At 43.0% G+C, this 14,287-nt stretch overlaps 1 protein-coding gene across 1 annotated transcript in view; it reads right to left on the reverse strand.

Moving 5' to 3' along the window:
• LOC148040062 (bacterial hemolysin-like protein) overlaps positions 1-14,287 on the reverse strand; it is a 94,504-nt gene that overhangs the window by 34,756 nt on the left and 45,461 nt on the right. The window contains exons 7-8 of the mRNA XM_087696563.1: positions 6,735-6,863; positions 6,519-6,605 (exon numbers count right to left, since the gene is read on the reverse strand). Of these exons, the coding sequence (XP_087552689.1) occupies positions 6,519-6,605; positions 6,735-6,863 (216 nt within the window). The remainder of the gene's footprint in view (positions 1-6,518; positions 6,606-6,734; positions 6,864-14,287) is intronic.

Here is a 14,287-nt window from a genome sequence, read left to right on the forward strand (position 1 = left end):
AGCAAGGCATTAGAAATCGATAGCTCTATGGTTGAGCGTGCAAGCTCATTCAACTCATCCCAATCATCCTGATCCATGTCCACTGGCTTTGCTCCTTTAGTTTTGATCGGCTTGCCTGCTTCTTTTGTAACAGGATATTGTGGCACTGTTTTTGCCACACTGCAAAATTATGTGTGCCTTCAAGCTTCTTTATATGCATCAAATTACTGCTGTCATTGCTGCCAGCCATGGTTTTCAGCTCAAAAGTGACCAAAAAACCAGTAAATGCAGGCCCAAATTGACACCCAAGTGACCAAGGTACAAACAAGTACCAATCAGCAATAAATGACCACGCAAAAGTACAGATTTCACATCTGTAATTCAGTTTTCAGAAATACCAAACCAAGTGCTACAGCATTATCCAACTGATTACAGCTGTTCCAAAGGGCATGTGCATCACATTACATGAGAAATCTCAAAATTTCAGCTGCAATTTGGTTGTACGTGTACCCACGGGCATAAAATTTGACACGAACGGTCAAAAGCCCCAAAATTTTGTGCTCAAAAGCATCAAACACACATCTACATTTCCTCTGTCATGCATAGGACTGTCCAATTTTGCCAAAATAAAGCAATTTCAGTAAAACCCCCAAATTTCACCAAGTGTTGATGTCCAAATTGCATGGAATTCAACCTGCATGTACATAAAATGACCAAATGCTGCATAAATTTTGCCCAAATTGCAAAAGCTCCAAATTGCACAGGGTCCAATGTGCCTCAATGTCGAGAAATTGGGTTAATTTCAGCCCAATTTGTGCATGTATATGAAAAGCCCCAAATGCCGAGGACAAAATGTCACAAATTCCTGCAATTTCAGAGACAATTTTGCTTGTCCTGCATCAAATTTCCCAAATCTGGGAAAGCCCCAAATTTTTGGGCTAAATGTTGAGAAATTTTACTCAGATGAGCAAAATTTCAACAATTTTGGCGAAATCCCCAATTCAAATGCGCACAATGCCTGCAATTCCGACTACATGCCTCAATTTTTCACGAACAGTGCTCAGTCTAGCAAAGCCCCACCTTTCTGGGTGAAAATTACACAAATTTGATGTTTTGTGCTTGCACGCGCAAACCCCGGTTAGAGGAAGGTGTTTGAGAGAGAGTTTTTTTTTTTTTTGAAAAAAAAAATGTTTCGAATGACAGGTCCGTTGACCCGTCAGGCCTCCCCGTCGCGCACTCGCCTATTGGTCCTGTCAACGTTGCGCACCCCGTCAGGCCTGTCCTTGCCCGTTGGTCCCGTCACGCGTCGCGTGCCCCATCAGGCCTGTCGCAGATCAAACGCAACCTCGTCACGCGACGACTGCTGTCTACTACCCGTCCCGTCACGTTTGCCCGATGACGAGTGACCTCACTGCCACCTCAAGACAGTGCTACCGTTCCGCCACATTCGCCCGATGACGAGTGGCCTTGGCGCACAGCTGGAGCCTGGCCCTTGCACTCTCTCCACAACTTGTCCGCTTTCTGCAGCTCACGACTGCCTCAGCCTGACTGACGATCGTCTATAGCACTTGCAGCACCTTACGCTTTGATACCAGTTTGAAAGAATCGATTGGGCATGGCACTGAGATCGAGGCAGACAGTCATTATGCACAGTGAGAGAGACAGAGAGAGTGCAAGTGTACAGAGTAGAGAGTAAACACGTTTTTCCGTACAGTAACAAGTATACCACTTTAGGTTTTAGATAGATATATGTATGAAAGTACAATGTGCTAAGGGTGTGTTCACACCCGTGCACATATAAAGGCACGATGGCCCTTTATTCCCAACACTTCCATTGCCCTCCCACCTCTTGAGGCGGACATTGCAGTTCGTGCTTCACACTGCCCTCACATCCCTTGAGGCGGACATTGCGGTTCGTGGTTCATGGTGGCTGACCTCTTCCTTCTTCAGCAAGGCACACTGGTATCCATGGCTTCTTTACCAACAGATGACCAGACAACTGGGTGCTCCTACTGTGGCATCACCAAACACACCACTAATGCTTACCGACTTCGACCTTTGCTCCCCACCCCCCCGGAGTATATGCGTCTTCCACCATGCACTCCTTGTGCCACCTCCCCTTTCTGGGCCACAGACATCGTTCTACATCGGCTATCAGAGTACCATACTCAAGGCAATAAGACGCATTCGATGGGCACTAAGTCCTTTCGAGAACATGGAGGATCGATTGGCACTACAACCTCCTGGAGATCGTCGCAATGCCACCAGTAGTCTTCTCCCACTTATTTTCAGGTACAGTGGCTTCCACGACCTACAGATCTGCAGTCCGCTCCATCGAGAGACAGTGATTGTTTGATGCCATCTCCTCATCAGTCTGCTACTTCGAGAGACAGTGGCTGCTCGACTCCTTCCTCTTCTTCGGCTACTCAATCTGCTCCACTGAGAGACAACGACTGTTGCCCACCTCTTGCTCATTCTGAGCCCCACCCTTCCCCACCCTCAACTACTCAAGTTCGAGACGCTACCTCTCGGAGTTCTTCAACACCCCAAATACCTTCTTCAGCACGATCAGCAGCACTTCCTTTGTCATCAAACATTTCGGAGTCCGTGATCCATGAGTTTTTGGATTTCCTTAGGGAGCATCTACTTCTTCTTTGACTTCAGCGAGGGCCCCTCCACCTCCCACCTCAGAGGGGAAACCTACTCCACATGAAGTTATTCACCCATCCTCTACTTTCTTGGGGTGGCTGTCTTCGACCAGTCGTCTCTTCTACTGATACCTAGGATCTTCAGGTACCACCTAGATCGGGACCTCGGAGGTTTAGCCGCGACTTGGTGACGAGGCCTTCGTATTTCTTCCAACATGGATGCACGGAGCTAGTGGCTTCTCTCCCAAGGTTGTGTTTCGAGTTCTCCAATTCACTCTGTCTACTGGTCTTTTACTCCAGGATCCCTTTCCGGTGGAAATCTTGGATCTTAGGGATCTTCTAAATCTTCTTCCTCCTCTTCTCTTCTTGCCTTGGTCACTTGGTTAGCATGGAGCCACCTCCCGAGATCGAGTACGGGCATATCCTTACGGTTCTCGGCACCACACAAAGTCCGAAATTCCTCCTATGTATTGCATGTTTTCATCATCTTTGTACTAGGGCGCTTGGGCAAGTGAACAATTTTCCCACGAGGGACACTGTCCAAGTGGCACCTGCTGCATGAGCATTCTTTAGCATGTAGCATTGCATCTCCACCTCACTCTTCTCTTGTTCCCCTTTTTGGGCCTGAGAGGGGGTGTTGAGAAACCCTTCACCCGCAATTTGCGTTTTTGCATTTTTGCATTTTGCATTTAGGGTTTGCGTTGAGGGTTTGTAGCTCCAAAAAGGGACGCCATCCTAGACTGACTATGCCTATTTATAGGCCACTCTCTCATTCATTCCTCACAGCTGATTCATTCAATCCGTCACCTCCTCTTTCCAGCCTCTCCACTGCCCACACACCCCTTCAGGAGAATATTGTGGTTCGTGGTTCGTGGTTGTCTTCATCATCTTCTTTATGCTACGGCACCCTTGTTCCCTTGTATCACATTCACTCCATAACTCAGATCTTCATCATTCCATTCATTAAAGTTCCTTCTCTCTTCTCTTCTCTTCTCCATGTTTGCCAAGTTCACTCCGTGTTCCTCCCCGCAAACCCTACTATCTCGCTGGTACGTCATCTTTTGACAATCAGAAGATCAACAAATAAATTCACATATGGATCTGAGGAGCTGGAGTATGTGAATTCTTATACATGCCTAGGAGTCTTATTCACAGGACACACCTTTTCTATGTGAGAGGTAGCAAACACTAGACTGACTCGCGGATACACAACACTAGGTGGTTTGGAGAGGATGTGCTCACAGGTGCAATTCCAAGAACCCCGCACCAAGCTATGGCTCTTCGATACACTGGTCACATCCACACTACTTTATGGAGTACACATATGGGGGCCCACTCTTGACCACCGTAGCAGATCAGGATGCACTTATGACGGATGGAGGTCTATGGAGAAACCCCTAATGTCCATGATATCCAGGATGATCAGATGTAAGGCCTCAGTGCCACATGAGATCATCAAAGCCGAGCTAGCAGCTACACCGATTGTGGTAGAGGCCCTCACCCGATCGATCGCATACATACATAGCCTATGGGACTTACCCAGACAGAGATATGCACGGTTGGCCATTGAATCCTCCAAGCAGCTTGCTAGAGAGGGTGATACTTCATGCTGATATGCACAGATCTAGGCTTGGTTTGAGCTGCATGGCTTTAGCATGGACAAGTTACCCCCCTTCCAGTACTCCCTTGATGCACCATCTCTTGATTTGAGCAGGTTAGAGATTCACAAGATCATCAGGATGGATCTTACCCAATTGGATATCAGGGGGACATGGTTGATACCAAGGCAGGAGCTAGGGACAAAGATGGCTTTCTACCGCGAGCATTTCCTTCATACTACAGATGATGGATTTATTGTTCGCCCGAGATACATGGACACCCACCTTTTCCATGGGATTAGATGTACTATTGGCCAGTTGCGCACCTCCTCACATCAGCTAGAAATTGAGACTCGTGGATATAGATCCATCCCACTAGAGGAGCGCATATGCCAGATATGCCAATTAGAGCCAGAGACAAGAAGCATTATATCTACTGCTGCCCAGCATATTATGAGATCCGTGGTCATTTCCATCGTCTCTCGTCTCTTTAGAGACGGATTTGGACCACTATCCAGAGTCATGGATTTTACCGATCGGCGATGCCTTGGCCTCTTTCTTCTTGAGATACGACGGCTTCATGACATGCGCCTCAGGAGTACAGCTGCTCCAAGACACGGAGGCCCTTCACAGAGGCAGCTCACAGACTTCTTTGCAAAGGAGACTCAGAAGACTTCAATACAGTTACAACCACAGTCCACACGAGAGCCTCTCTCACCACCATAGTCCACACACAGACAAGGAGTACTGATTGATCGAGCCATTCAGCTTAGCCGATCCAGACGTCCTAGGCCTCGACACAGATAGCGACAACACCTTCATAGGCGGATACAGGAGATTATTGCTCGGCCTAGAGCTAGGCCCTCCATACCCACATGAGATTGTACCATTTTGGAGCTCATTGTTACTAGATAGAGCTCTATGTTTTACACATAGCCATAGTTAGTTTCCTTTCTTATTCTGTTTGTGCTACATATTTTGCCTAGACAGTTGTACCATCATACACATGATTGTAACTCATGGTCTCATAGGTCATTTTGGTCTTTTGTAGACATTAATATATCATTGCATTTCTCTCCTAGTCTCAAAAACATTTTTCACACTTGCGTGCAAGTTTTTGCCAAATGGCAACCTTCTGATCCCATTTTCTAGCGTTATCCAACTTATTAAATCGATTTGTAGAGTATTAACTATAAAAATTAATTTAACAATTATTTTAGTGCCCAAAAAAATAATTCCATTGGCTAATAATTAAATTGGCTAGGCCACTTTGTCTCCCAAGTATCCCTGAGAAGTTATTGACTCTTACCAGCGTCGGAATTCATAAGGTGCTATCAGTAGAGAATTAGGGTTGTGGTCCATTATGACAAGATTTGTATTTAGACCCAAACCCCAAGACATTCATGATGGATGGTTGGAGGTATTTGACATATCAGAGGAGGCCTCTTCAAAGTTTAGAGATTGTAATGGGACGTTGAGGAGTCCAGTTGGAGACATCTATTTGCAAAGACACCTTGGATACACCACTGGATTAGGGAGGAGGATCCAGACGAGTAGGATTAGGGATATCCCTGTCTGCAGCAAATGCAGCAGTAGGAATGCTGCAACGGCTATCTGAAGATGACGACCTGCTGGATATGATGTTGCCCTGCTGGAAATGGTGTCACTAGGAAGCAACAGGAGGCAACAGGCTAGAGAAGATGGCAATAGGCAGTGTGCAGCATCACTGAAGTTGCAGGGGCAACAGGAAAGTTGACAGACCAGCAGCATGGTGACGTATGAGCAGGAAGGTGGCAATGAAAAAGCAGGCTGCAAAATTCTAAGATAGTGATAGGCTTAGGGATGAGGAGATGGTCACATACTCACCATCTTTATAGAGCCTTTTTTCACTAACATAAATCTGGTGCCTCATGTCTAATAAATAAATAGATTTAAAATAATGTTCGGGCTGTTCAAGAGCTGATAAAATTAGGCAATAAAGTTAGTACTTTAGGGCTAATTATGTGGCTTAACATAGAGCAGCTGCCATGGAGCTCTACTGATTAGAAGACCAGTAGACGAATGCCATAAAAGACAAAAAATCCAAAGCATGAGGAAAATCTACCAACAATAGGATCATCACTCTCAAATGAACACCAAAATAGGATCACCATGTTTTGACACACACATGCAGATGTAAACCACAGTAAAGTCAGAACTCTCATGTTTTAACTTGAAGCTAGCTTAACATTGTAAACTCATTTGAAGGCTGTAACCAAGAATATCCACAAAATTGGTAGTGATAAATACACACCTGAGACCTCTTAGCCTCAAATTGAGGTTTGATAAGTACAATTAAAGTTGCATTTGCCTTCATCAGAGCACAAACAGCTGGTAATACCTGTAACAACTCAAATCACAAGAATAACAAAAGAGGAAAAATGACATAAGTCCAACTCAAATACAACTTCTATTATTCTATTTTAGTACAAAGGTTATGCTGAATTCCAAAAATAAGAAGACAAAGTACCAGAAGTACAGATATGAAGGAGAGATCGAGTGTTGTGAAGTCTACAAGTTGTGGAAGTACAGAGAGATGCCTCAAATTTGTCCTTTCGAAGATTTGCACTCTTTTATCAACCCTTATTTTTTCAGCGACCTGCTCCAGAGAATTCTACATTAATTTGAAACACTAATGAACTTGACTGTCAAAGTGAGATAATCAACACAGTTTTTCCTCCTCCTAACCTAGCATAGCTGCAGGAGCCCAAACGAGATGCATAAAATAAGTTCCCCTATCATCTATACCAGCCATGGAGCAGTTAACCTTTTTTCTTAACTCATGTCCTTTTGCAGCTTTCTATTCTGTTGGTCAAGAAGTATAAATTTGCTAGTCTTCGCATAGACTAAGAGACTCTAGATCATAAGGGGGGAAGTGTTATGTCCCTAGACATCTGGATGGACGCTAGTAGCATTGGTCACGGTAGTTGAGAGGTGACTTAGTGCGAATGCACTAAGGACTTTAGCAATAAATAACAACACTACTAACATTAAACAGCCTAATAGTTTAAAAATACATAAAGAAAGTTGCCATACTAGCACCAACCATCCTACTATTAAAATTATCATAGTTCCATTTGGTGGGAATCTAATAGCCTAGGGACTATCTCCATTATGTTGGAAAGGGAAACCCGGTTTGAAATGTCCACCTAAGATCCAACTTGCACACGAGCCACGATGCAAGCCAAACTCGCCATAAAAGCAATTGGACATCAAACTCACCTCCCAGCCGTGGAGCCAAACAAGCTCACCCCTGAGCTTGGAAGCTAGCACCACTCTGAGTCACAACCACATCCCAAGGATTTGCATCCCATACCACCAGCCCACTCTCTCCCGGTGTACAGATGTGTCGACCAACAGGCAAAGAGTCCAAGAGTGGTATTCACACAATGAATGTGCTCAATAGGGTCTTGAGTCCTATAAATAGGACTTGGCTGCCCTAACCCGAAGTGTCCTTAGTACATTCACACTATGTCACTTCATAACCACCGTGACCAATGCTACTAGCGGCCATCCAGATGTCTAGGGACATAATACTTCCCCCTTATAATTGATTACTGTCCTCAACAATATCCTCAAGAACAAAGTGAGAAAAACAACTCTTCAATAAGTGTACCGATTCCCAAGTAGCCTCAATCTCCATGCAATTTTTCCACCTCACCAAATACTTGGGATAAACGGTCCAACGGGATCATTTAATCCCAAGGTCAAGAACCAATTCAAGCTCAAGTGAAATATGACGAGCGGTATCCTCAAGCTGTGGGACTTCCTCAATCAGAGCAATCTACTCATCTTTCCCACTCGTTCTTTCAAACAACTCACATGGAACACAAGGTGAACTCGGATTTCGGAAGGTAAGTCCAACTCATAGGATATGCTACTTATCTTCTTGGTAATCTGGAAAGGACCACAATATCTCAAAGACAATTTATAGCACTTACTAGTAGTCATTGAATCAGAGTTCTTTGAGACTTTAAGGTAAAACCACATGCCTTCTTGGAGCTCCCTGGGAGTACAACATTGGTTAATATAAAACATGGCACAATCCTCAGCCATTTTAATACTTTTCCTAGCAATCGTCAACATCTCCTACATATCGTACAGAAAGTTGACTACGGATTGCATTTTCAGCCACCTTCCCCCCCACCTCCCCCAAGATCTATGGCAATCAGTGGTTTCAACTCATAAACATACATAAGCATAAATGGGCTATAACTAATAGCCAAATGCTTAGCACTATTATAAGTAAACTCAATTTAAGAAAGATAACACTCCCAATTACATTGTCTATGGAGATATATGCATAAAGCATATCCTCCATGGTTTGATCCATCCATTCACTCTGCCCATTGGTTTCAGGATGTTCTAAGGATGACATGGACAATCAAGTTTCCAGTTTTTGGAAAACCATTTGCCACAGATCTGGCCAATGAACTTGGGATATTTGTCGCTAACTATTTCATCGGACAAACCATAAATTCTATAAAGATGTTCGACAAAGAGACCAGTCAACTCATGGCTTTTCACAATCATCTTTGTAGAAATGAATCAAGCCATCTTCCTCAATCGGTCGATCACAACCTAGATTGCGTCATGACCTCAATTCGTGTGGGGGCAACCCTACTACAAAATACATAAAAATGCTACTCTATTTCCTATCACGGATTGATAAATGATGTAACATCCCCACCTATCTGTGTCATTAAGCTTTATTAAGCAAACACTGCGGACACTTACACATATAAGACTCAACCATAGTCTTAATATGCAGCCTATAAAAATAGCAGTTAACCAAGGTCCCCGGTGCATGCCAAGGTGTCCGGCACTCCGCGCATCGTGAAACCCGTATAAATGCGAACGAATTCACGCTTGGATAGTTAAGCAAACAATTGTTCTTATCTTAAAAGATGTAAGACAATACGCAAGTGTTTAGCACGTTCCTCCAATAACTTACTATAAATAAGGATGTTGTTACATTCCTCCAGCAACTTACTATAAATAAGGATGTTGTCAAGGAAAACAGCTCCACTTTCCAAGATGCGGACGAAATAAATCATTCATCATCTATTGGAAAGTTGCAAGAGTATTTGTCAATCCAAAAGTTGAACCAAAAATTGATAATGTCCATACTGCATTTAAAACGCCATTTTCGGAATATCCTCTGAAACTATATGTATCTGATGGTATCTGAAACTTAGATTGATTTTAGTGAAACAATGCACACCGCAAAGCCAATCTATAGGGTCATCCATCCTCGGTAATGGATATTTATCCTTGATGGTCACCTTATTGAGACCATTGTAATTGATACAAAAGTGCATCATGCCATCCTTCTTTTTAGTGAAAAGGACAGGTGCATCCCATGGGGATTTAGTAGGCTCAATATAACCCTTAGCCAAATAGTCTTAAAGTTGCCTACCTATATTCTCCTCCTTTTTCAAGCTACACTTGTCAGGTAATATACAGATGATTTCAGCAATGGAGTTTACTCAATGTTTTTCTGATCGAAGTATTACTAATATTTGTTTCGTTGAAAAAGTTCAATTGTCTGATTACCAATGTAATTTAGCTTCTTTTAATAATATTATTAATATGAATTCAAATATAAGTGAGTATTTGGATTTGATATTATATGAGTATTCTAATGTCTTTCCATTCGAGCTAGCTTTGTTGTCTTACGGAACCTTACACTATAGAATTGAAACGTTACCCAATAACTATCTTATCTCTTGGTTTTCTATGATCCCGGTGTTAGCAGATTAGTCAGTTCATGGTTGAGTTTGTGCATGTGTATAGTAAGCTAGGCACATAGATATTTAGGCATTTTATTTGCTAGCATTTATTGTGTTTTGGCATTATTTGCAGCGAGCCAGCTGACAAGTCATATTTTTTGCATTTATTTGGCTTATATATTCTCAAGCTCCCTCCTCTACATTCATTCATCACCTGATAGTTCTTGGAGCGAGGGAGCATGTGCTAGTGCCTCCATAGCCGGTGACTCACATTGCTATTGTCTCATGTCTTGGTATATGGATTCCATTTTCCGAGCATACATCTGAGTTCTCATCTGTATTGTGTTCTTTCTTTCCCTTTCTCTTTTGTCTTGTGTTTCAACAGTTTATTATAGCTTATGTTTACGCTTCCATTGCTGCACCACTTCTAACATGGTATCAGATTTCAAGATTTGTGTTCTTGATGTGTTTTTTTGCTGATTTCAGGACTGTTTTCACCCTTGCTAATCAAGCAACTACTACTCCAACCAGGAAACCTGTTTTACCTGCGTTTTTTGCTGACGTCAGCATTCATACAGCCTGTGCATCCGTTTCAGCCTGCGTTTTGGTACCTCAGCATCTCCTCTCACTCTACACTTACATTATCTAGCCGTTTTTTGCTGTTTTTAGCACTTTTTGACTGATTTCTTGACTTTTTACAGCAGCTTTTGTCTTATTTTGGTTAGATTTTGGGTTATATTATATGTAAACTCTTACTTTTTGTAGTCTGTGCTCGTGTTTTGGCTATGTTCCCTCTCCAAATCCCTTCTTTTCTCAATCCTCTACAGATGGCTCCTCCATGCACATCCACTAATGACAAGCTCCATGACCTGATTATTACACGTGGAGAACGGTGATGAAGGTATGGTTTATCTAGAAGTGGTTATGGTACGTGGTTGGCGGAGCTATGGCACGTCCTCAACAAACTTCTCCTATTCCATCTAATTTTGATGAAGACAACCATGAGGCAGTGCTTACATGGGATTCGGATGATGCCCGCCGTGCTTATTCGGCCCTACTTCGGTGTATTTCCAAAGAAGTCCTACCGGCCGTCACGTCCTGCAAGACAGCTTCAAACGTATGGTCAAAGTTGCAATTGATATACAAGGCTCCTTCCACCATGAGGGCCGTTACTCTCTATGGCCAGCTCCAGCAACTAAAGTTTGAACCCACACATACGATTCAATCATTCCTACTTCGAGTTACCCAACTCCAGGACCAGCTTTGCATTATGAAATCTGAACTATCAAAGGCACATCTTGTTGGTACGGTACTCTACAATCTTCCTCGGGAGTTTGATGAAGTGGCAAATGCTTTAAAGGCGCAGACATCTACGACTCTTGTTAGTTTTCTTCATATGTCCTCAATGCTACTTGAGCATGAGGCGACTTTGCGACTACAGGGGAGGCTTCCGTCATATTATGGAGGTTCAAGTGAGACTCTTGCAGCTTCAAAGAGGGGTTCGAAGATGAAGAAGTCGAAGGCCCAGTTTTACCACTGTGGCAAGAAGGGTCATTTACGGAAGGACTACAACGAGTTAGCGGCTTCTAAGAAGAACAAGGAGCAGAAGACGAAGCGGGATGCAAACTCCTCCAACCAGTCATCATCTGCCTCAAATTCCGACTCAACTCCTCTAGCCAAGGCAAAGTTCAAGGTGCGGAAGGGATCGTCTTCTTCGGATCATGGTGGCCCCTTCCTCAGCTGCTTTCTAGTAGTGGTGATGCGGTCATTCTCACAACTCTCCAGTACCAAAGAGTGAGTGTGAGAGGGTGGTGAGATGGGGCAATCCTACCTCATCTATATTTCTATACAGATGCACAAGATCCAGCAAGGGATGTCCCTAACGTATTGACCGAAGTCTGGCAGGTTCAAATCTTGGAGCTAGGATTGACATCAAGGTTCATGATGGGCTGGTTACATGACAAAGAGTGGGTGGCTTTCATCTCGAGCTCACATGAGGGGACACTTTGGTGGTCTGGTCAAAGAAGGGAAATTCATGATTATTTCTGCGTTGTGGCATTGGTAACAAGATGGTCATGTATGCTACATCTGAGGCATTGTTGACAGACATTGAGAGCTGCTATGATCTTATCTATCGTCAGGAGAGCTGATACGATCAACATCGACATCAGGTTCTCTCCGAGGCACTTTGGTAGTGACTTGTGCACCCACTACTTGGGTATCCATGGTTCTACTATGATGGACATTGTTGTATCTACTCTGATGCGACATTAGCATTGTATATTGTATTGTATCAGATCACCCATGATCTGAGAGAGGGTGTTAGTAAACTAGTCAGTTCATGGTTGAGTCTGTACATGTGGTACAGCAGGTTGGGCACAGAGATATTTTAGGCATTTTATTTGCCAGCATTTATTGTGTTTTGGCATTATTTACAACCAATCGGCCAGCATTTAATGTTGGCCAACCTATCATATTTTTTGCATTTATTTGGCCTATATATTCTCAGGCTCCCTCCTCCACATTCATTCATCACCTAACAGTTCTTGGAGAGAGGGAGCATGTGCCGATGCCTCCACAGTTGATGATTCACATTGCTTCTATACTGTCTCATGTCTTGGTATATGGATTCCATTTCCTGAGCATACATCTGAGTTCTCATTTGTATTGTGTTCTTTCTTTCCCTTTCTCTTTTGTCTTGTGTTTCAGCAATTTATTGCAACTTATGTTTACACTTCCATTGTTGCACCACTTCTGACACCCGGAGAGTAAACAAACCTCGATCACATGAAAATAACCATCAAGCTCAAAAGAAAGTATATGATTTTTATAACCAATCTACAAGGATGAGTATTCTTCACAGAACCACAGCATGCCAAGAATGACATCGACATAATCAAGGCTCCTAAATCGGAAATCCATAATCTGATGATGCTATTGGATCGAAAGATCCAAGTCTAGTACCACCTGATCCCAGCAATCCACTATAGGGCCCTCCGCATATTGAACACGATAAACTTAGTACAGGTACCATGTAGAGTCATTATCTTTGTATCAAGCGAGAAGAAATAAAATTATGAGTAGAATCATTATCAAATAGAACTGTAATCGCTTGGCCATTTACAGGTCTAGTGACCTTTAAAAGATCATACGAGCCAAAAACAGTTTTACCGATGGTCCGAAATTTTCAATCCAATCATCACTCATGAAACATTTCTGAAAAGCAAATTGAAAATCAATCCAAGTCACCAGCTTAAGATGTAAGCCCACCCACCAAGAGTATACCTTCCCCTATAACATGATTTGTATCTGCCCAATGCGCTGGGCATCATCCAACTAATACAAAGCAAAATACGCCGTCCATTTAACCAACTATGAGCCGATATTCATATCATTGCATTCCTTCTTCTCCATTTAAAGAAATCGGGTTGAAATTGAAGAGGCAACGTCCTCATGGTTGCAGGTACAAATGAAAAATGGGGGGTGTGGAGCTCGACCAATTGCCGCTGCACTTCTTTAACTTGAGCTTCGAAAATCACCACAGTGGATGAATCTCCTTCAAAATTTAAAGAAGAGGAGACTCCGGGATGTTACCCGTACATGTGTTCAAGTTCGGGAGGAGAAGCCGGACAAGCATCCTCCATGTGTTGAGGTTCACTAGGAATGGGTGCATCAAAGGGAGATACACCATGAAAAGACATGGTATTAACAAGAGGAGAGATTTTGGAAGAGATAGAGAAAGTGACAATTAGGAGCTCAAGGACTCAGATGTACGAGAGAGAAAAGCAGAAGAAGCAAAAACTGTCTGCATTTAATGCGGAACTGGATCCTCTCTTTTTTTGGACAGGGGAGCAGCTTTAAGGCCTTGCATAAAATTTGCAAGGGTACCAAAGCATGCAAAAGAAAGTTGATGCTTATGGAAGCTCTATGGAGATCTAAAGATTCACAAATTATTAAGAATAAAGCATAGGAATGGGGTCGTGTGACTCTTTTGGAGAATATTGTAGCATAATCTGATGCCATGAAGACTCCAATGATTTACTTGACTGAGGCAACATGTGGCTTCTTAGCTCTAAGTCAATCGCCTAGTTGATTGATCGAGCAACTATAGATTGGATAGTGTTATATGTTGCAAGGAGTTGGCATCAAGTGTACAAGGCTATATTGAACAAGCTAAATTAAGGAACCAAGGCATGCTAAAGACTTGTTATCCAATAGATCAGTTGTGGAATGGATGATATCATAATGGCTTTATCTCAGATTTGCCTTAGAAAGTTGATTTCAGAAAATG

Source organism: Lygodium microphyllum, chromosome 2 (genome assembly GCF_053477565.2).
Source record: "Lygodium microphyllum isolate KBCC chromosome 2, Lygodium_microphyllum_v1.1.10, whole genome shotgun sequence".
Taxonomy (NCBI): Eukaryota; Viridiplantae; Streptophyta; class Polypodiopsida; order Schizaeales; family Lygodiaceae; genus Lygodium; species Lygodium microphyllum.